Genomic DNA, 22,676 nt, shown 5'->3' with positions numbered 1-22,676 from the left:
TCTCATGGGCTTATTTCTTCAGCTACTGAAAGAACCTCCCAGTGAAAATGCAATGAAATATCAGCATTGCTTATAAAGCCATAGGATTCAAGCCTGAAGTTATGCCATGACTACACATAACATGTTTGTAAATTCTATATTTTAATTCTTAATTAAAATATAGGAGACAGGACTCAAGAAAAAAAAAGACAGATGCAGGTCTTTAGCTGCCTGATTTACAAGCTTAGAGTGAAAGGAAAAATACTTATTTTCATAAACAAACAGCAAAGTATTTAGAAGAACCCACAAACAAATCCAAACATTGGCTGAGCATCCCTTGCTCTGACAGTTAGGGAGAGATTTACACACCCCCAGTCAGCAGAGAACTGCACTCCAGGCTAAGGCAAAAGGACTGAATTGTGGAAGAAAAATTCTGAGTTCCAGTTTCAGACATGAGAGTTCAGGTCTACTATACCTCTTCTATGGTGGCCCTTAAAAAGGGTGGTGGTGGTAGATTTATTTTAATTCCCTATTCTGCTAGCTTCAGAAATGTAAGCAACAGACAAAAACTTTGAAAGCATTCAGAGGGCAAGTTCCTCGATAACAAATAAAGGCAGCTACAACACACACAGAGTACGTTGTCTTCTAATGAATAACAGCAGCTCCTTTGAATTTGGCCACCTCAGAAAGTGACAGTGACAGAAGGTGACAAGAAGACTCCTTGGAGCAAGAGGTGTGCATCAAGTTTAATTCTTTCAAAAGCAGTGTTTTCAAATTCATAAATGAAGGAACTAAACTATGAGTTACATTTACTTGCTAAATGTTTGCTACAGGCTAATAGAAATGTAGTCAAATAACTAGAATTAACATATAATCTTTGCTCTAACACGCTTTTGCCACCACACAGAAACAACTACTTAGGGGCCTTGAACTAAAAGCAAATACAAAGGCAGACTACAAAGCATATTTCTTTTGCTGCAAGCAAACAAGTAGAGTTTCATAACATTTCCTGAAGATCAAAGCTGACATTTTGATTCTCCCTATTTACAAAATTCTCTCTATTTTTCTCCCTGACACAGTATAACTGCTATTTGTTATTTCAGAACATTCTTTTCTTTTTATAAAGCAATACTTTCCAAAAGTATTGCTGCCAAATGTTTCACAAACAAGAGACTCGGGAAGAAATGCGCACATACAGACTCCTACTCCCTATTACCAGTACCTAAGACTTGCCTTCCTAAAGATAAGTGTTGCATTGCATCAGTTTCACACCATCACCTATCCCCAAAGGTTGTCAGAAAAGGAAGCTGCATGCACCAGCCACTCCTAGGAGCAGTGCTCTGGCCCATGTGCTCCTGCTTTGTAGCAGGCTCCGGGCCTGCTTGGGCCCCGTGGAGGGAAGAGGCTTAAAATGCCAAGTCACGGTGAAACAGCAAAAGAAGCCCCTCTCTCCCGCCTTTTTGGACCCCAGCTTATCTCTCTGTAATCCCATAGGTCACTTCTCCTTAACCTCTGCTATTGGACAATTTCTGATCCCCCCTTGCCCTATATAATGGGCTGATTTAGCCCATTCTGGTGAGAAAAGCCATTGCTGGAAACCTTCACAGACCCCCAATAAAGCCATCGCTGTGGAACACCAGAATGGCCTTCTCCTCTCTCACGTCTGCCTGCCGGCTGACCTGTGCAACACCTCAGCAAGCAAAAGAGCTGAACTCAAAAGAGCTGATAATCACCAAAAAGAGCTGATAAACGTTACGCTTGCTAAAGGTAGCCAGCGGCTGAGAGCGGCTTAGGTTTCGGGCAGTCTGTCCCCTAAGGACTGAGCTATCCAGCCCATGCTGCGTGCTCGGGGGCAAATCTGTTCTCAGCAGGAGGCCGGAATACTGCTTCTTGCTGCAAAGTTCTCAGTCTGGTACTTCCGTGGGACATTCGAGGTCCAAGTCCCAGATCCCTTGAAGGAAATGCAGAAAACCAAATCTCTGAGGCTTCCATGATCCTTGCTATAGAGCTATCCAAAAGACTGGTATTTCAAAACAACAAATCATGATCAGAACACATAGAACAAAAAGTTATGTTGTAGACCCAACCTTCAACATGACATTGCCAACTACATTCTCATTTTTTGCAGTATCATGGCTCTGCCCTGAGCCAAGAAGTTACCTGAAATAAAGGAATAGGAATGGGAAGGCAGCTTGTTTTCTCTTGATCTTGCTCTCCACCTTCAAAATCCTCTATAGTTTCTTCAGCAGGTAATCTTTTTTTCTGCTGTACATGTACTGCTGATTTTAATGACTCTGTAAGACCTTCTCCCCTTCCTTGGCCTGTTTTCTTTCTACTACCTTAAAAAAAAAGAAAAAGGGTACTTTTGGAATGCAACTTTTTAGTGAAATCCTGACACTAGAAATCATTCAAGCAGAACACTGGGCACATGGCATGAGAAACAGCAGCAATTGTGAAAAAGACTTTTTAACCAGTTCCAATGTTTGCATGTATCCCCAGCTCCCTCAAGGTCAGGCCTTGAGACACATCTCACCCACACAGCTCCTAATCTCAACACTGACAAAACCAAAACATTCAGTCTTGGAAATAAGCATCATATTCACACATACAGCAAATATAATACTGGCAAAGAAACAAACAAATAGACAAACAAACCTCACTCCCCCAAAAATACAAAACAAAAGCACAAACATAAGAAAACTATTACAACAGTACAGGACTCAACACCATGCAATTTTTATATAAATATGGCAGGAAGGAACAGTCTAGATTTAGAAGGAAGATGAAAGAAAAAAATACCGAAACACAGATTTTCTTTGTCATCTTATAATTTTTTTCCAGACAAGTTTTGAGGAAAAGAATTGGCAGTGTGGTGGATGGCATATAATTGAGATTTTTAAAGCCACAGTTGCCCTCATCAGTGGACACAGACCCCTGTATTTACAACAGGAGGCAAGAAGCAACTGGCCAGACACTGCGTAACATACTCCTGTGGGCTTGCTTGGATATTAAGATCTAACAGCATATTAAGATCCATAACAGCATCTCAGCAGAAAGAGCAGCTGGAAAGAGTCACTAGAGTAGAGCTGCTGCACACAGGGGAGCAGACACACACTCACCAGCCACAGTTCATATACTTGGACTGATCAGCAAACTCAAGTTTGCACCCACACCACTTCACACCTCCCCACAGAAGGGCAAAGAGGGTGGGGTGTGCTGTGTTCAGCACAGGGAGTGACAGAAATACTTTCCCCCTCTCACTTCTTTGGCCTTCATGTTCCATCAATAAAAGTTACAAGGGCAATAAATGCCATGTAGAAAGTTTGCCTAATGGCAGTTTTAGAAGCTCCCAAGACCAAACACAGACATGTTAGAAAGTCTTCTTAAGCTTGTGTCAATGCAGAGGCACCTCATGTGTCCCACTGACAGTGACTGAAAACAGCCTTCTGCTGCTAGGCAGCAGCAGCAGCACATGACACATCCAGCAATTTCTTTTCCCAGAAGAACAGGAGGGAATGCAACACTATTTTAGCCTTATGGTGGTATCAGACTGTAATGAACTGTTCCTCCTAGGAATTAACTTTGGACTAAACCAAGTTTGATCCAGTAATGATTAAAAAACTAACAAATATCACCACCCAAACCAATCTACCTTTAAAAGCTGTGAAATTAAGAATCTAAATTCAGAAAGGCAAAACATCAGTGACTTAAGTGTGGAGAATTCTAGGAATTAAAGAGACAGAAACTACTTAGAATTTTCATACAAAATCGGCAAGTTTATAGGAAAGGGCTCCTGAACGTCCAATGCTCAGCTGTACAAACAGAGTTTATTACCTAGCATCAAAAACAAAAAGAACAGAAAGAAAATTAAGTGATGAAAAAGAGCTCTATCACACCCATAGGGCTGATGACAAAGGAGACAACAGAAGTCAGTCTGAGTCAGCTGGCCCCACACTGAGCATGGAAAGAGAAGTAGCAAATTAATATTTCCTACCACCACCATTATAATTTTAAAAAGTATATCAAAGCACAGAAATGCATATTGGAACGCAATCATTATCACACTGCAAACCTACCTCCCATCGTAACAGGCTTGGAAACCCTCTGCAACAGAAGATCTCTTTCCAATATCCAAGATGGAAGCACTCTCTTTCTTTGAATAGATTTTGACTCTTTGCTTTCATTATGGTCAGAAAGAGGAACCTGAAAGAACATTTACTGTTTAGTGCCTTTATCCAGTTACAGAAGAGTGGGGGGAAACCAGACAACAGTTTGTACTCAGTTATGCCCTTCAAATGCAGTCTGGGTAACCACCTACTTCTTGTATGGGGACCATTGCTCAAATATTTTAATTTTTTTTGCAGTTTCCACACACTCAGAAAAACAATATTTATAGGAACCTTCATGCAGTAAAACCAAAACAAAATAAAACAGAACTTCTTAGATCTTTGGAATAAATATCTAAAAGGCTACAAACTGAAACATTCATAGAAGAGCTTTACCACCACCTTGCTCTAGAGTTTCCCTACATAGATATAACAGAAAGAACAAGTTTAACAAAAGTCAAACTAACATTAACAAATATGTCCAAGGAAAAAAAACCCCAAACTCCGCAAACATAAAAGTCTTTCTTAAATTCCTACAATTTATTTCTCCAGAAAGTAACCAGACTCTAAATCTCTGTAAAAACAATGCAAATACACCAAAGTCACATTAATTATTTATGGAAAACAACAGTATCATTTTGAATTTCCTGAGCCAGTCCACCCCAGGGATCTCAACTACAGCAAAGGCTGACATTTCATTTGTATAGAGAACATAACAGCTCCTTAACTTTCAACACATGCTTACAAATATTAAATTTCATTAAAAACTTGAACACCCACCAAAAATCTGGAGATAGCAGCATTATTCCTTGTTTTTGCAGCTCCCTGTACCTTAGAGCTGGAACATGCTGGTTCCATTAACAATGGAATACAGGACATCTCAACAGCATGAACAGTTGGTGTTTTTGCATCAGCCTCCTGATTTTTTTCTGACAAAACAAAATCAATTTTACCTACTCACACACTACAAATATAAACATGCATTTCTGACTCAAACTCAAAAGTTAGTCTGAATGCTTGCCATTAACAAATGCGGTTTGAAACTGACCATCAACATCCTCTTAACATCAGCTTACAGAGGAAATAAATGCACCTTCCTTTTACCTCACACCTAAAGGGTTTTGAACAATAGACTCTCTAATAACTGCTGACCACAACTGTGCTGTTTTGGGGCTTAAGTACATAATTTACACTGGTTGCTGCCATGACAAAACTTTGAGAAAGCTGAAACTGCATCTTAGAATTTGCTTTATGGTAAATCTGCACAACTCCCCAGAATCTGATCCTACTCTAAAAGTCAGGCAACAATTTTAAGATGCAGTTTTCAGGATCAGATGCCCAATGAATCAAGCACTTCCCAGCAAGTTCTCACTACAGGTTAAAAGCCTGCAGCACTGAAGTGACGCTAGATACACAGGTGCTAGATTCAAAAGCCACAGTTTAGAGCCACTACATCTAAAAATCTTTTTAGATTATAAAAGCACACCCAAACTGTAACTGTTTTTCCTTCAAAACATTGCCTTTTCACTATCCAATTCACCAGCACAAATAATGAGGGAAAAACAAGTCTAATTGTTGGAGAATTCACTGCACAGAATCACTGGGGAGTCTCTGCCAACCCTTCCAAAACTTTCTGCACTGCAGAGATGGCACACTGACCAGCTGAAATTTCTCTTTGTCGCCCTGTGAAGAGAAACACCAAAGGCTAAGCTCTGCCCTCACCCTTTCAGCTCTGCAGGGGCTCACAAAACCCCAGGATGGGTGAGGTTCAATGGGACCACAGGGGGTCATCTGTCTCCAGCTCCCTGCTCAAGAAGGATCACCCCAGAACGCATGGCACAGGATGACATCCAAATGGTTCTGGAATATCTCCACGGAGGGACAGTCCTCAACCTCTCTCGGCAATCTATTAGATGTGCAGCCACGGCACAGTAAAGAAGTTCTTCCTTACAGTCAGGGGGAACTTCTGTGCATCAGTTTCTGCCCATTGCTTCCTATCCTATAATTCTGCACCTGTGGGTACAGCCTGGTCCATCCTTTTGGCACTCTTCTTTTAGATACTTATGAATGAGGTCTCCTCTCAGCCGTCTCTTCTCGAAGCTGATCAGGCCCAGCTCCCCCAGCCTTTCCTCCTACGAGAGATGTTCCACTCTTCCAATCATCCTCGCTGCCCTCCGCTGGAGCCGAGCTTTCCCCGCCTCTTCCATCCACGGCAGAGCCGCCTCGGGGCTACAGCGCTCCTCCTTGAACCCCACGGGTGCGGACAAGAACCACTCCAGCCCTGGGAGCGGGTGTAGCTACCTCGGGCCCGCGGCTCTGCGGGGACGGGCCGGCCTCACCTCGAGGTTGCCGGAGCCGCCGGGACAAGGACGGAGGTGGTGCCGAGCCCGGCAGGAGCCGCCGCCGCCTGATGACGCGCGCCCCGTGACGCACAGCTTACCTGGGCCGCGCGGCGGCGCCGCCTCCGTGGTCCCGAAACTGCGGAGATTCACCCCGAAATCAACGCCCCACGCGCACACCCTCAGCGGGCGGGCGACGGGGACATGGCGCAAGGCAGGCACCCAGCCCAGAGCGCTGACGGCGGCGGCCGCCCGCACACAGAGAGGCCGCAGTGACGCCTCCCCACCCCGAGGCGGCGGGGATGGACGCGGAACACGCTGCCGGCCGGGACAGCGCCGAGGGAAGAAGAGGAGGACTGGGTGACTTCGTGTCTGCCCTTCCTCCCGAGATCACATCCCGGATTTTCAGTGGGCTGGATGTCGAGAGCTTGTGCCACGCGTCCGTGACGTGCAAGCGCTGGCACCGCGTCATCGACAGCAACGAGCGGCTGTGGCGGCGCCACTGCCTGGCCGTGCGGGCCGTCTGCCACCGGGAGATCGACTGCGACCGAGGGAACGGCTATTCCTGGAAGGTAAATCCACGTCCAGCAGCTGAACACCGGCAGTGACATAAACGAGAATGCTGGGGGCCAATAGAAAAGTTTAAGGAAATTACATCAGCCTGTCACACCCATGCCAGGGTTGTGGGGGGAACGGCTGCCGTGACAGCGTAGCTCGGTAGCGCATCCCGGCAGACGGACATCTGGTAAAATACACTGAGATAAAGCAAAGCTGTGCCTTTTCCTACTCAGGACACAACCTGTCCGGCTCAGCATTTGTCCTCATGGTGCTCCGCACAACCTCAGTGCTGACCTTCGTCATGCACAAGCCCTAACGGGCCGAAGCCCACGTTCCCGCACATAGGGCCGGCAGGGACTAGGTAACTGAACTCCGATATGCGGTGTGTGCTCTCTGGTTGTATTTTGTGGGAATAGATCTGCTGGTTGGGAATGACTTCCTGAAAAATCATCCTGGATAGTGTTAAAAATAAGAAGCTTGACTATGCCAATATTCAAGCAGCAATCAATTTATTAATTAATGTGGTAAAGTATGAGCAACACAGTGCTGGGTACAGTGGGGGCAGTTTCCCTCCAACTGCATGGTGATAGTTGGGGCTTACAGGTATTTATAGGGGTACTCAAGCTTTCTCAGCAGTTTCTATTCCAATTTTTTTACTCATCAGCAGTTTCTATTTTCCAATTTTTACATCACAATTCTATACACTATTGTGAGTTAGTTTTTCTCAGGATGTGTCCCAAAAAGCAGGATCCGCAGATGGTAGTAGTAGTTTCCGAAATATTAGTCCGGGTTTCCGCAAGAATAAAGACGAATCCCATCTGGTGAAATCCAGTTCCCCAGATGTAGGTTCACCTTTTAATTACAATGACTATAAATCTCATAACAGTGATGTCCAGCTTCCCTTGGTCAAAACCACAAATCCTTGAGATGATGTTCAACTTCCTTTCTCAAGCTGTTTTTCTCTGTTTTGTTAAGGCATTAGATAAGCATATTTCCTTTATTTATATTCCAAAGCTATAGTTTCAAGGATACAAGCAATATTCTAAAATTATGCTTCAAAAAAAAAAGGTTATTATTGCAGCACTCTTTAAGGCCTGACTACAAGCAAAAAGCAATGTCCTTAACACTTTAATGCAAATGCTCCTAAATCAACCAAGGTTAATTGCAAACAAAGGATGGGTTCAAAGGCCTTCTCCCACGCTTTACTTTCCTCAGTAATTATTAGAATTTCCAACTGTCCCATTGTTGGACTCCACACATATCGCGATCACAAATACACATATTGCTTTTATGTACCTGACACGAAACACAGCTTTGTATTTCACAATAGTGCTGTCTCAATACACCTCAAATTACACACATTCAGGAGGAAAAAAATGGGGAATAGAAAAGAAATGAGCAGGAGCTTTTATAAACTGTTCAGAAACTCTCCCCACACACAGACTACTCTGAGGAGTTTGCAGCAGGTTTAGCTCCAGAACCTGCTGAATGATCTCTCCCTGTTGAACCCAGCCTGGAAGTTGAGATAGATCAGGACCTGATCAGGTAGACCAGATAGATGGTTCCACATATTACTCTGGGCCAGCTGTAGGGTAGTCTATCGCCGGCCGGGGCCGATGTACAAATCACGAACTGGACAGGACTGCTGTGGAACGTGCCTCGAGCTGTTTTATTTTTCAGCATCAGTCTCACTGCATGGTTGTGACAATGGGAAGATGCCAGCAGCTCACATCCCAAGCAGCAGACAAAGAACTTAATGTTACAACTTACTTTATAACTTTTTTGACCAATCACACAAAGCAGAAGCATATTGACAGTAGTTCCATCCAACCACTAGAAGTACACGTACCTTCGGCTAAAGCAATGCTTGCTTATTTCCAATACAATGCCTGCTTGTAAGCCTTAAAACACAATGCACAGAGCTCCATTATTAAGCTTCAAACTTCCTCATATCTTGCTAGATAAACTTTTGTGCATCTTAGGAAGTTATACTAGACAAGCGTTAATACACAGACCATTGTTCTATTCGTCCTTGCTTTTCTACTTTTTAAATAATATTTCTGCTGACCAATCTCATGGCTATGCTTAGCTCTAATCACAGTTCTGCTGTTTCTGAGGCCTGCCTTTTGCAGCTTTCCCAAAACCCTCTGATTTTGCGGATTTCCACGATTCCCCCTCTTGGTTCACTTAAAAAGAAACCTTCATAACCATGTCGTTTTTTACTACCTTGCTTTTCGTAGCCTTGCTCTAATATTTCTGCTTATTTACTACTTAAAGCATTCTTTAGCTTGCCTTAAGCATTGCTATATTACAACACAGCAATTTAATGCTGTGAAAATCTAGTCAGTTCAAAGGGCATAAATCATGCCTGACAATAATTAGGAGTCATTGTTCGAAAAAGTCTTGTTGGTTCCAAGGTCTTAATTCAAAACCTTCTTCTAAGCCTATACCTTCATCCACCATCTCTGTAAGATTCCAAGAACTCTCTGTGAATCCATTTCCTACCTCTCTCTCGTATGATAAAAACTTCTTTGATAGTTTTGTCCATCATTTGTCGCACACACCGGAGTATGCAAGGTACTACTACTAATACAACTACCAGAACACCCAATACATAGAGACCTGTCTTACAAAGTTCCCTTAGCCAAGGTGCAAAGCTCCATCCTTGAAACAAATCATCTAACCAGGACCCACCATCTTCTTTAATTTGAGCTGTCAAATCTTTCAGCTTTTGTGGATGGATTCAGAATGATCAGACAGGTTCATACATAATGCATAATCCTTCAAATTCCTCACAACCATGTCCTTGTGCCAGTAAAAGAAAATCAATTGCTGCTCTATTTTGAAGGGTAGCATGCCTAACACTATTAACATTGGTCAACATATCACTGATTGCAGTGCATGTGGCATTAGTCTGTTTACTCAGCTAACATCCAACACAATCCAATTGTTTCAATGCCACTGCTGAAGCCAGTTCGGGTAAAAACAAACCTGCTGAAACCCTTTTTGCAGCTTTCCAAGGCATGAAATCACTCCTACAGTTTTCATCATAATGATGAACAGCTCTTGTTCCCCTATGTCTCTTTTTCATGACTGCTTTAGCATTAGGTACTATCACAGTGAGCATCCCAATGCTACATGGGCCACCTTCAAGGCGTGATGGAATGCCCTGCCAAGCCCTATCTCCACAGATGAACCAATACCCTTTTGGCAATTGTCGTGGATATTGGTCAGCCTCAGAAAGCACATCCCAACTGTTTGAATAATTACACCAAAAACTTAAATTTCTGTGTGCAAAATAATGGGGAGTAACATTGTACTTTGGAGGATCACCTTCTCTCCAATCATTAGCTGTAAATGTAAAGCAAAAATCCATTGTTAAAGTACCAAGGATTTCTAATTCTTGTGGTTCAGATACTGCTTTGGGAAGTTCTTTGACGCAGATGTTCCAATTCAATATAAAATTGCTCCCATTATCAATTTCACCAGGCTCAACATTAGATTTTTATGTTGTATGTGGTTTTTGATCAAAGGCAAATAATTTGCTGGCACACCAACCAGACAGGTTGAGAAAGGCTTTTCTGGTTCCGAATTAGACAAATATATGGTATCCGAGCCTGCTGCCTTGGCTAAGGTCACCCAAACATTTGTCTTTGGTTGTTCCATAGGCAAATCAGCACTACAAGAAGCAATTAAAACCCACCAACAACAGCACATAATTTGATTTTGCTCCATCCTTTTCACAAGCTAACTTTTGACAAAAAATCCTCCCATCAATATAAGAATTTTGCCTTTTTGACCTTAAAATAAGGTTTCACCTTTGAAAATCCAATAGAGGGGATCTACAACATATCAAAACAAAAACCGCGCCTTTGCCAAAAATCAGCTCTACGAAAACAACAATTGACACACAGAATAAATAACTAAAAATCAGAGATCTGATTTTGCAGGTTCCACTGATGAACAAGGAATGTCAGGCGTTTTTTTGTTCAACCAAGTTACGACTGATTTGTGACTCTTGCCAGAGCCATCAGTGAAGAGAGTTACTGCATTTAAAGGTTCTTCAGTTAACTTAGGTTTCTCTCTAAAACGCAATTTTGCTTGCAATAATTTGTGAGCTGGGTAATGAACAGAACAAACACCTGGGAAGTTCAACAATGCATACTGCAAATCATCAGAATTTTGCATTGCCCAATTAAGATAATCTTTTTTCAATGGTAAATAGATAACTGCAAATTCTTGACCTGCCAAACCTAACAATCTTGTTCTGGCCTTAATTACAATTTGTGCTATCATCTCTAAAACTGTGAAGATAGTCTTTGGAAACTTGTAGGGAAGAAAAATCCATTCTATTATCAACAAAGGATCTATCTCAGAAGGGTCCCACTGAAAAATGAGACTACAAAGTTGCATTTTTTTCTCCTAAAATTGCAAAAAAGAAAGGCTTCTCTGGAATACAGCGGTGAGCTTGTCGTCTTTGGAGAGCTTCCATGACTTTATCAAGGGCTGCACGAGCTTCAGGTGTTAAAGTTCTAGGAGAGTTGATGTCGCAACTTCCTCTCAGCAAATCATGGACCCAGTTCATCATTGGTAATTCCCAAAACAGGTCTGACCCAATTGATTTCTCCTAGAAGCTGTTGTAAGTCTTGCAGATTGTTGACACTGGTCCGGAGCTGTATCTTCTGTGGTGTAATTGTTTTTTCAGTCATCTTCCATCACAGATACTTCCAGGGTGGAACTTCTTGGATTTTTGTTGTAGAAATATCAAGTCCAGCATTTTGGATTTCAGCAACAACACTAGCACGAGTTTGCTCCATCTCTGTCTGTGTTGGAGCTGCGATGAGCAAATCATCCATGTAGTGCAGAATCATGGATCTTGGATAGTTCTGTCAAACTGGAGAAAAAGCTTGTGCAACAAGATTTGTTATCAGAGTCCAACTATACAGTACCAACAGACTTTTCCCAAATTTTTGCTTGTTTTTCTAGGGCCTTTCAAAATTTTTCTATTTATTGTGCCAAATTTTCTTGAGATTCTGCAATTTGCTTTCCAAAAGCATTGACTTGCACGTTAGCAAGATGTTGTGGTGAGGTGAGCCTACTGCAAGCTGTTAGCATCTGTCTTACAGTTGGAGGCTGATCAGGTAGAGTTAAAATAACTTTTCTACATTCATCATTAGCATTTACAGAAGCAAGGTTTTGAACAATATAGGAGCATGCTTGTTCATCTGGACATTGTCTTTCGACTGCTTGGGTTAATCTGTCTAGGAAAGAACAATAGGATTCTGTTTCACCTTGTCTGATAGTAGTATAAGCATTCACATGGGTACCAGCTGGCTCAACTGAAAATAAAGCTTCCCTAGCAGCATCTTTAATATCTGTTAGTACAGAGCGAGGCAATTCCACTGCTTGATTTTCTGGCCTATGGTAAGGTGAATCACCTGCTAATTGGGGAACATCAAACTCATCATAAGGAGCATTTTCATATCTTTCAACCAATTTCCTAAGAAGTTTTTTCCATTGTAATTCCCATAAAATATATTGTGAATTGGTTAAAATCAAAGATGCCACATAGCAACAATCAGCAGGGACTAAGTCATAAGAATTAAATATACTTTTCAACACACTATCAAAATAAGGAGAAGAACCCACTCTCTTTCAAAGCTTGGCGGAGTTCTTTTATATCATGGTGAGAGATTCAAATCATGGATTTACATCATTACAACCATATCCTACAGGTAATGCAAGGAATTGTTCCTTTGAAAACAAATCCTTTTCTAAATTTTGAATAATATTAGACCAATTAGGTAATTACAATGGAGTGCTTGCCTCTGATTTAGATTGCTTTTTGTTTTTCCCTCTCACCACTCCTGTGTCTGATGTAGGGGAACAGGTAGTATTGTCAGTGTCATCAGCTGTCCCGGGAACCCTGCCAGGAAGGGCAGAGGAGAAGAGCTCCACATTCCCACCAACCCCCCCTGCAATGGAGGTAGCAGCCGAGGAATCTGTTGTATTGGTTACAGGAAGAGAGCCAGAGCCTGATAAATCACGTCTCAATTCACTAAATCTGGTTTCATTAGAGTCATATGAATTGGTCTGCTCTCGAGCTGCAGACCCAGAATTCGTATTTGTGACTCTTTCCAGTTAGCTGTTGCAAGTTCCACACCGTATCCCAGCCCGCGGGGATGCAGCTGGAAAATCCCCAGCTCCGAGCTGTGATCCCGACATGCTGTTCCCCCCCCCCCCCGCCCCCAGCAGCAAATGAGCCAGACCTCAAAGTCTCTGAACGATCTGTGTTTCCACAGAAACTTTTCTGAGCTCTCCTGCATCCCCTCCATGCATCTCTCTGGGCAGAGCCATCCTGGCCCCGCTTGGCCCCTGGCTGCTGCCCAGCGCCTCTGTGCCCCCCGCCCCCCCCCCCGCCCCCGCTCGCTCCTCTGCAGGCAGAGCCGAATCCAAAGCCCCCCCACTGACTGCATCCGGAGGCTGGGGAATCAAAAACAGCAAAAACCCTGGGAGGGATCTATACGAAAAGAATTCTCAGGTCTGCCAAGCAATCTGCCCGCCTAAGCCTGATCTAAGGGGGTGTCTTCCCAGGAAGGGGAAGCAGTGGCAGGAGTGATCCCCGCCGCCCCTCTGCCAGGCAGAGCGGATCCACAGCCCGCCTCGGCAGACCCTGCTGGCACAACCTCAGCACAAGATCCAGCCGTAGTTTGTCTAGGACAGGAACAGGGCACAGAAACAGCAGCCCCGGATCTGCAAAGCCTCCCCAGACTCTCATTTCCCAGACCCACACGACTCCCATCCTTCCCAGAACATGACCCCCGACCCCCCAACAGTCTCGGAATGCAACGAAAGTCCCGAACGCTTTCCCGGGCATTCCAGGGGTGGAGGATTCCGCGGAGGAATGGGAGGACAGCCTGTCACAGCATCAGTGACACAGGGAATCCCGGAAGAGACAGAGGACACAAACGAAGCAGGAAGCTGATCCGATTCCCCCCTCCCGGGGATCGGGGTACTATCCACACCGCCTGGAGAAACCCCAGACGTGCCAGAAGGGAAGGAACCCCAAACAAAACCTGAGATCCCCCCAGAAGAGGACGACGGCTCAGCACAACTAGGAGTTATTGTCTCAGAACCAGGTGTTCTGTTTTGGCATTCGAGAAAGTCTCTATTATGATCAATTAGTTTAAAACTCTCCATTAAAGCTCTAGAGACAGGCATTGGTTTGACCACAGTCTCTTCCTTTTTGAGAGTGAATAGATTATAAAGTTTCCAGTTTATATGGTCCCAAAAATCAAAGGTAAAAGCAGACTGCAAGTCTATATTTTGAGTATTCGCTTTTACCCAGATTAGTAAGTCTTTTAGTTCATGTTTTGAGCTGTCTGAACGTCCTTTATCCTGTAAAATTTTCTCAAGCCGGTAAAAAACATCCCATTCTGTTTTAGATAGATGATTTCCCATCACGTTGCCTAAAAGCTCCTAAAATTACTACTTATTACTTTCAAGGACATCAGGTGCAGATAACAAAAGGGATGATCTATTCCTCTTGTTAACAGCCTGGGCGTCCGGCGACTGAGTTATCCACAATTTTCTCTTTTTTAATCCTCTAGTCATGATTTGCTTTTTTAATCCTCTATTCACGATTTTCTGTTTTAATGCTCTAGTCTAACTAAGTTCCTCACAGAGGAGCACCATTTATCGCTGGCCAGGGGTTATGTACAAATCACGAACTGGACAGGACTGCTGTGGAACGTGCCTCGAGCTGTTTTATTTTTCAGCATCAGTCTCACTGCATGGTTGTGACAATGGGAAGATGCCAGCAGCTCACATCCCAAGCAGCAGACAAAGAACTTAATGTTACAACTTACTTTATAACTTTTTTGACCAATCACACAAAGCAGAAGCATATTGACAGCAGTTCCATCCAACCACTAGAAGCACACGTACCTTTGGCTAAAGCAATGCTTGCTTATTTCCAATACAATGCCTGCTTGTAAGCCTTAAAACACAATGCACAGAGCTCCATTATTAAACTTCAAACTTCCTCATATCTTGCTAGATAAACTTTTGTGCATCTTAGGAAGTTATCCTAGACAAGTGTTAATTGTTTTATTCGTCCTTGCTTTTCTACTTTTTAAATAATATTTCTGCTGACCAATCTCATGGCTACTGCTTAGCTCTAATCACAGTTCTGCTGTTTCTGAGGCCTGCCTTTTGCAGCTTTTCCAAAACCCTCTGATTTTGTGGATTCCCACAGTCTCCCACCTTATTTTAGCTGGTGTGTTTGAGAGCACTGGAGGGTTGAAAGGAGAGAAGCAGCAGCAAATGAAACAAAAGCAGCCACTGGACTCTGACATTTCAGTAAAGTTTCTGCAGTGTGAGGCACAGCTGTGAGCAGATAATGGTTACCCTTTCAGTGTATAGGTCTTGCTACCCTTGCACAGCAATTTCCAGAGCTCCCTGCACTGATTGTCTGTTCTATCTGGAGGGGATTTGAAATAAAAGCTACAAACACACCAAGTCTATGTTTTCTTGCCCTTAAAGGCTGGCAGAAAAAAAGAACCTAGCCAGCCTCGGAACAAAAGAAAGGTCACAGCCTAAACAGAAAGTGGAAGGTCCCTTTTTTAAGGAGTAAAACAAATTCCTGGTTTGGGTTTTTCATCTTGACCACCAAATAATTGAGGCAGGAACAGAAAAGTTCTGCTTCTTGTCAGCATTGCCCCTTCCTGGACTTAATGTCTAGATATCCAAAGACACATTCCAAATCCCTTTTCTAGCACTTCTCTTCTAGTGTAAACTTGTTATATTGAATGCAATTTAAATTGGTTCCTTTCCGAGATCTAACTATATGTTTTTCCACCAGATTACATTGTTGAGAAACTACTGGAAAAGCAAAGTGAAGCAAGAATGGCTTAGTGGGAAATACAGCAACATTCCTTCACAATTCAGTTTGCCAGAGAAAAGCATGTATCCAATGGATGCCGACACGTGGGGAGAGATCTTGGAAGCAGAACTTGAGAGATGATAAACCAGTGCTGATTCTTGCAACTCAGACAGCTTTTGCCTATAGCAGACACACTGTTCAGCAGTTGTAAAACTGATTTTGAACTGATTATGAATTTGTGATGAAACCTTCGCCAAAAAATTATGGGTGTCTTTTTTTAATTTGCATTTTACTGTATTAATTTTATGTAAAATTCTAAAAACAACTAAATATTCAGTTGTAATTTATATTTATAAATTTAATATTCTACTGCACTGTCAAAAATATGCCGATTTTAATTTCACTTTGCACTTTTTGTTTTGGAAGAGATGATTTTTATATTTTAAAAAATAAAACAAGCAAACAAAAAACAGAAAAACAACCAACCCCCAAAAACCCCCAAAGTGTGTTTGACCTTTTAACATGAAGTGTATGGTATCAGCAGCACATGAGAGCCCTCAAAGGAAGGCTGGGGAAGGGACAAATCCACACACCGGAAAGAATCCTCTGGGCAGCAAAACGCTCCGTTCCCCTCCGAGCCAAGAGCGAGAGAGAAGGGGAGGAGTTGAGCCCAGCCACTCCCAACCTCGAGCTGATCACTTTTAAAAAAGACATCAAAAAGGAGAAAGAGCTCCTGCCCTGTTTTATTTCAGCTGGGGGTTCTCCGGAACAGCCACGCCTGAAGAGGACACTGGGACCGGGACAGCTGCCCACCCTAGGACCTCCGGGACAGCTGGCTATCAGGACCAGAGAAGATCAGCTCAGGACCAGTGATGCAGAGGAGCGCCAGATTGGTGAGAAATATCCGGCGGCGGGAGTGGGGACAAGCGAGTGTGAGTGTGAATGAGACGAGGACTGGCAGCTCAGATCCTCGAAGTGAGTGGGACTTCCCAGTACCGCGTTTCCGGACTCCCGCGAGGGGGCCAGCTGGGAACAAAGGGAAGCGAGTGGAATTAGCATGAGTGAGTTGCCTCCTAAGGGGGAGAGAGAGCCCCCCCCGACTCCGGCCGTGCAGAGGAAATCCTGGGTATGAGTGGCATGCACCCCAGGAGTCCTGACAAGGGAATTCAGGCAAAGCTTAAGTCTCGAGAAGGATTCGAGCAACCTCACAAAGCCCTGCAGGCAAATTAAGTCCTGACAAAGGGAGTCAGGCACAGATCCTGGCGAAGGAGGCCGGGTTTTTAAGTCCTGATAGACATAAGACCTGACATTGGTAAGGTTAGACAGTCAAGACATCAGGCAGTTGTTTTTCCTGACAGAAGGAGTCAGGCACGGACCAGGCTCTTACGCCAGGGTTTCATGGGTTAAGTCCTGATAGACATAAGACCTGACATTGGGAGTCAGGCAGTCAAGAGATCAGGCAGTTGTCTAAGTATGAAGTCCTGAACATCAGGCAAATTTGAAGTTCAGTAGAAGAGGCTGGAACTCCTCAAATAGGTACCTGCTGGTGTATTTCTCTTCAAGGAGAGGCACCTTTGTGAGTTTTTGTTGGGACCTGAGAAAAATGGAAGAATGTAATAGTAAGAAGACTGGCAAGAGGCTGAGGAATATACCTCCCCATAGTCCCTTAGGGGAACTGTTAGAGAGATGGGATTCTATAGAGGCTACGGAGGGATTAGATAAGGTTAAGATGATCCGCTACTGGGTAGAAGTCTGGCCAGAATTAGAGGTGCAAGGTGGATGGCCTTGGTGTTGGGCAAGTGGATGTGTCAACAACTGAGTCACTATCTGACAGCTCGGGAGGATACTGATCCCGAGCAATTATTGAGAGAAGCATTGAAGATGTATTTAAGGAGGGAAGAAGAAAGAGCAAAGGCCAAAGCTAGGATCATGGTTGCGGTAGCTAGAGAAAGTGTGGGGGCAAGCAATTCTACCCTGCAATATGAGGTAACAAAAAGGTGTGTGGGTCCACCACCAGGAGGAGGCAGGGATTTTTAGAAGTGACGATTAGGGGGGGTCAAGGGCTTTACACTTTATGAGACCCGATGCAACATCTAGAGAAGCTGTTGATAAACTTTAACGTGAGACCACTAAATGAAGAATTTGAATTTTTGGTAGATAGAGGAGCAAGTAAGTCCTGTCTCAACAAAGTAACAGAGGGTATAGTAAAATGCCCAAAGGCATCTAGAGTTGGATAAAACAGCTGGGTGGAGGGATATCCAATAGCACTAGGACTGGCCAGTAACACCTAAACTGGCATTGGACCGGGTACAAGATCAGCCTCTTCCTCTGGAATTGGACCAGGATTCAACACCACTGTCTTCCTCTGGTACTGGACCAGGATTCAATACCACTGTCTTCCTCTAGTATTGGACCAGGATTCAACATCAGCTTCTCCCTCTGGCATTGGGCCAGAATCCACACCACAGTCTTCCTCTGGTATTGGACCAGGATTTACCTTCTCCCTCTCACCTTCTAGCATTGGACTAAATTCCACATGACTCACCCCCTAACTCAGAACAGGAGTCAACCACATCACAAGTTAATTCACCAGGGTATACTGTTATAAAAGGACCAAAAGACTAAAAATTGATTCTCAGAAGGAAGAGTCAAAAAAGCTGATGAACTGTATGAGGAAATAGATTGGTATCAGAACCATAACATATCTTAAAGTGTTTTAAGACAGTTCTGTGTTTAAAAGAAGCTTCTGAAAAGTTAAGACTGTTAATAAGCAATTTCGGTTAAGCTCCCCCTGATTAGGACCAAAGACTCCAGGTCAGTCCTCTACAGAGTAGCCCCCCAGGACAGACCAAATTAGTAAGGACAGACCAAGAAAGGTTTAACCAGAGGAATGGGTAAAAGGGACTCTAAAGGGCTGGAAAACTTCTAAGTAAAATCCCCAAGAAGCAAGGCTGGTTGTCAGGCTGTGTAAAATGACCCATACCAGACTCTTGGGAAGGGTAGTAGTGATCTCTTTAATTGCTGGTGCTCTAGGGAGCCCAGGAGTGCCATGCTGTAAATGCTATCAACTCCTCTAGGAAGAAGTTCCTTGTCGAGAGTCCACACCAACTTTAAACCTAATTGTGTTAAGCTCCCCCAGTTGGTCTGTTTGTCAAAAGGAAGGGAAAATGTATTGGATGGCCCAGAACACCACCACTTTTGGGCAGCAACTCCTGGGAGAGTGCCCTGTAGAAGAAGCCTGGTTGTGCTTTGAACACGATGCTACTGAAGCAAGCCTGGTAAATTCTATGCTCATGAATCAGAAATTGCAAGTTGATGCGAGCTTAAGTTTAAGCTCGATCAAAGAAAAAGAGGGGGGACTGTTATGAACAAAAAAAAGGGGTTACCCATTTTTTTTCCTAAGGTTGTAGAATTACAAGTTTAACTAGTTCTGGCTGAGAGGAGTGCTTTTGTTGGCTGCATGTTGTAATCACCTGTTAAGTATCAGGTCGTTAGCCATCTATTGTTGAGAATTCACTCTATTGTATCAGCATCACCCTGCTTGCGGCCAGGTGGGAGGATGGCATCCTCCCACCCCAGACGCAAATAAATTTATATGCAAATAAATTGATATGCAAAAAAATTTAGAGCCAAAATGCAATGGGGCAAGCCCCCCACCAAACAACAGCTAATGAACCCCTAAACCGGCAAGCCAATATGGAATTTAGAGATCAAAGTAGTGTCTGGACATCAGGGGTGAGGTCAGAAGCCAGCAGAGACGCTGAAAACCTTAGTTATCCCTCGCCCTAAGTATAGAAGACCTCAGCTGGGGCCAGTACCCTAGATGGATAACTCAAAAGTTGGGATCCAGGGATATACCCCCACATGCTCTCCTGAGGACGGACACCACCCCTCCCACCCCCTCCCAACCCCCCCCCCCCAGCTCTGCCCCCTGGTGGACAAAGCTGCATTTTCGTTCTCCTTAGAGTCACTCCAGGGAGTGGCGAAATCACAGACCAGACGGGCCTCCCAACCTTGAGCTGATCACTTTTAAAAAAGGCATCAAAAAGGAGAAAGATCTCCTGCCCTGTTTATTTCAGGCTACATGTTTTGTCTCTCTTAAGTACCATCATTATAATTTCTTAGGCAACAGGTGGGAAAAAAACCCCTGAGAAAAAAAAAGGAAAGGAAATAAAAGGAAAAATCCTAACCTCCAACAAGTGTAACTCAGACTAAAGAACATTCCTAAATATAGAGGATGTACCAGAGAGATCAATGAATTGAAAACACTGCTTCCACTACTGTTAGCTGTTCTGCTCCAAGATTGTTTATTGTTAGCTCAAATTAACAAAAAAAACAACACAAATAGGCATACCCAAGCACATTGAGGGTACTGCTTCACTCCCTGCTCACAGCATGTTTTACCCTGACTTAAGAGAGCTGGAAGTGCAAAAAGTGCATCTAAGTTAATAAAGATGAAAACAATACTAGCAGTACATTTTCACCACCTCAAATCTGCCCATTTTTTTAATCATAGCATAGGGAAACTGCTCAATAATGGATCTAGTTCCTCATTTTTCTCATCCAGCCTTCTCTGTTACGTCTAGTCAGTAACTCCCTGACATTTTACCCCTATTCCTGCTCCTTTCATACCCTTATGCTGTAAGTTCTCATGTATTTGTCTCAGGATACAGTTTGTAAATAAAATAATATTCAGGTATGAATCCTAAAACAGTTACTTCACTGTGCACTTAGCTGTAGCTTTTCCCCATTCTCGAATGAGCATTAAGAATCCCCACTATCTGTTGTGTCTCTGCCTCTATTCAGATCAGGTCGCTGTGCCTCTTTAAAAACAAGGAATGAAATATGCAGCTATGCAATTACACGAGGCCTGCATCTTTAAAGCTGGAGTAACCGTGGTGTATATTTCTTGTAAAAAATCTATTACTGAGGAAAAAAAAGTATTTAAGTACAAATCCACATAAAAACAAAGTTTTCTTCCTCTCCCTACTCTGACTCTTTCCTTTAAGGGTTTTAATTCCCCCTGGAGATTTCACTACATCAATTCTGGTCATCTATTCTACTCCTCTCTGCCCCTGCACCATCTACTCTGCCTCCCATCTCTGCTGCAGGATGGATGTGTTCCCTTCCCTTTAAGGATATCCCAGCAGCATCCAGTGATGAACTCCTTGCATCACCTGGTTTGGGCTCATCTCTTGCCCCTTCTGTCTGCCAACAGAAGCCACTGAAATGCCAGAAATAGGAAGATTGTACCAATGCCTAAATTAGCATTCTTATGTGGGTGTCCTTCCCCAGAGAGCATGCTCAGCAGCTAAAACCACACATGTAAAGCCCACACCACCCAGGGCACGCATTAGCTGCCCTCACACCTTGGCTGGTGAAACCCTTTTTCCGCTCCAGTGCTTACCTCTTACCCACACGTTTTTGCTGAAGTGCAAAGTTCTACTTTTGCAAACCCCACTGACCTTCCATTGTCATGCCATTCTTATGCCTCTGACACTTGGAAGGTGTCAGCTGCAGAAAGATGCCCAAGGTGTCCATCACCTAGGCTTTCCATTAGCCACCTGTGATGCCTCAGGTTTTAGCTTTTATATTTTTCAGATTCTGTACTGCTTTAGAGTGTACTTCTGAGCTTCATATTAAGGGATAGTAGGCTCTCTTCACAGAGTAGGTAGACAAAACAATTCCTTCTCCAGCTGGAGACCAAGGACAAATGATCCAAATTTCTGGCCCAAGAGCATAAACAACAGTGGACTGAAGAGAGAAAAACTAGGATGGTACTTCATAACCTAAAGCTATAATTGGACAATTAGTTCCAATACGCTAATGGACCAGAACTTATAAAAGTGTGAGACCCCATGACCGCTCATCTATTTTGTGACCATTTTGAGTTCATCTTGGGTGTAGTCCTGGCTGGGCTCTTGTGCTCCCCAAGGTGTATCCATTGAGGCCTTCTAATAAATACCTACTTTATTCTTTAGCTCCATCTAGTCTCTGTTCTAGGTCAGCCTCCACAAGGCATCACCTGGCCTTCCTGCCATTCACCATCCTACCCACCTGGTTTTCCTAGGATACAGAGCCCTTTGGAGAAAGCACGTGAAATTTTTGTGTGCAGAGCTGCTTGCAAATATTTTCTGCCCACACAACTCAACTACGCAACAAGGCCTTAAACCAGCCAGGCATCTGTGAGGAAAAAAAGTCTTTCCTCCTGCATGAAACCTTCTGAGGTGCTGCACAGCTGGAAATCAAAAAGACCAGCACTGAAGCTCAGCTGGAGGGCCCCCCAGGTCAACATTTTATTTCTGCATCTTCAAAACCACCTGTGGTATTTTTAATAACACCTGTTGGTGTTAGAACCTTCTTTGCAACTACTCATTGTTGCAGTGCTCCATTTTTGAAATGACTAGCTGGCAGCATGGCTTTATTTCATCATGGTGCAGGATGTGGCTTTGGGCCATTGCCATTAACTGACTAAATGGAAAAGTATGCACAAGATATTTAATCACTACAGACTTTTAATCAGACCACTCAAATTTCAAGTCTAATTTTGTTAAGTGTTTCTGCCAATAGGCAGAAATGTGCAGATAGTCATGTCTTTATCCTGATCATCTTTGGAATGTACCAAGTGAAAAAGTTATCTCAATTGAAGGTAGAACAGTTGAGCTCAGGACTGGAATCAATCGTTTCAGCCCACCAGAGCTGACAGGAAGACAATAAAAGCATACAGCTGGGAGGGCTTAGGTGGTGGTGGTGTTATTTTTTTATTTTCCCTCCAAATGAACTTGAGATGAGGTATATTGGGCTTCCAAG

At 43.5% G+C, this 22,676-nt stretch overlaps 1 protein-coding gene and 1 long non-coding RNA gene across 10 annotated transcripts; one reads left to right on the top strand and one right to left on the bottom strand.

Annotated features, from left to right (window-relative positions):
- Window positions 1-700: 700 nt before the first annotated feature.
- Window positions 701-6,659, bottom strand: LOC127059366 (uncharacterized). Of its 8 annotated transcripts, none has more exons than XR_007777063.1 (5): window positions 5,808-6,506; window positions 4,866-5,014; window positions 4,056-4,182; window positions 2,140-2,318; window positions 701-1,999 (listed from the first exon to the last, which is right to left on the bottom strand). It is a non-coding gene; the product is annotated as an uncharacterized LOC127059366 (long non-coding RNA). The 8 variants fall into 8 exon arrangements; XR_007777062.1 differs by having other exon boundaries at window positions 701-1,930; XR_007777067.1 differs by lacking the exon at window positions 5,808-6,506 and adding an exon at window positions 6,526-6,650 and having other exon boundaries at window positions 701-2,318.
- A 58-nt stretch (window positions 6,660-6,717) lies between these two features.
- FBXO48 (F-box protein 48) lies at window positions 6,718-16,363 on the top strand. Of its 2 annotated transcripts, XR_007777059.1 has the most exons (3): window positions 6,718-6,996; window positions 7,216-7,343; window positions 15,846-15,977. XR_007777059.1 is itself a non-coding variant. In XM_009096240.4 (2 exons), exons 1-2 carry the CDS (start codon window positions 6,727-6,729, stop codon window positions 16,005-16,007), a joined length of 432 nt encoding a protein of 143 aa, XP_009094488.1. In that variant the 5' UTR covers window positions 6,718-6,726; the 3' UTR covers window positions 16,008-16,363. The 2 variants fall into 2 exon arrangements, 1 of the variants encoding a protein (XP_009094488.1); XM_009096240.4 differs by lacking the exon at window positions 7,216-7,343 and having other exon boundaries at window positions 15,846-16,363.
- The last annotated feature ends 6,313 nt before the right edge of the window (window positions 16,364-22,676 follow it).

This window comes from Serinus canaria, chromosome 3, assembly GCF_022539315.1.
Source record: "Serinus canaria isolate serCan28SL12 chromosome 3, serCan2020, whole genome shotgun sequence".
NCBI classification, from domain to species: Eukaryota; Metazoa; Chordata; class Aves; order Passeriformes; family Fringillidae; genus Serinus; species Serinus canaria.
This window is presented reverse-complemented; position numbering and strand designations above follow the sequence as displayed.

Coding starts and splice junctions, on each gene's coding strand:
- FBXO48 (XM_009096240.4), top strand. CDS start 6,727: ATGGACGCGGAACACGCTGCCGGCCGGGACAGCGCCGAGGGAAGAAGA. Junction 6,997..15,845: donor GGAACGGCTATTCCTGGAAG/GTAAATCCACGT, acceptor TTTTTCCACCAG/ATTACATTGTTGAGAAACTA.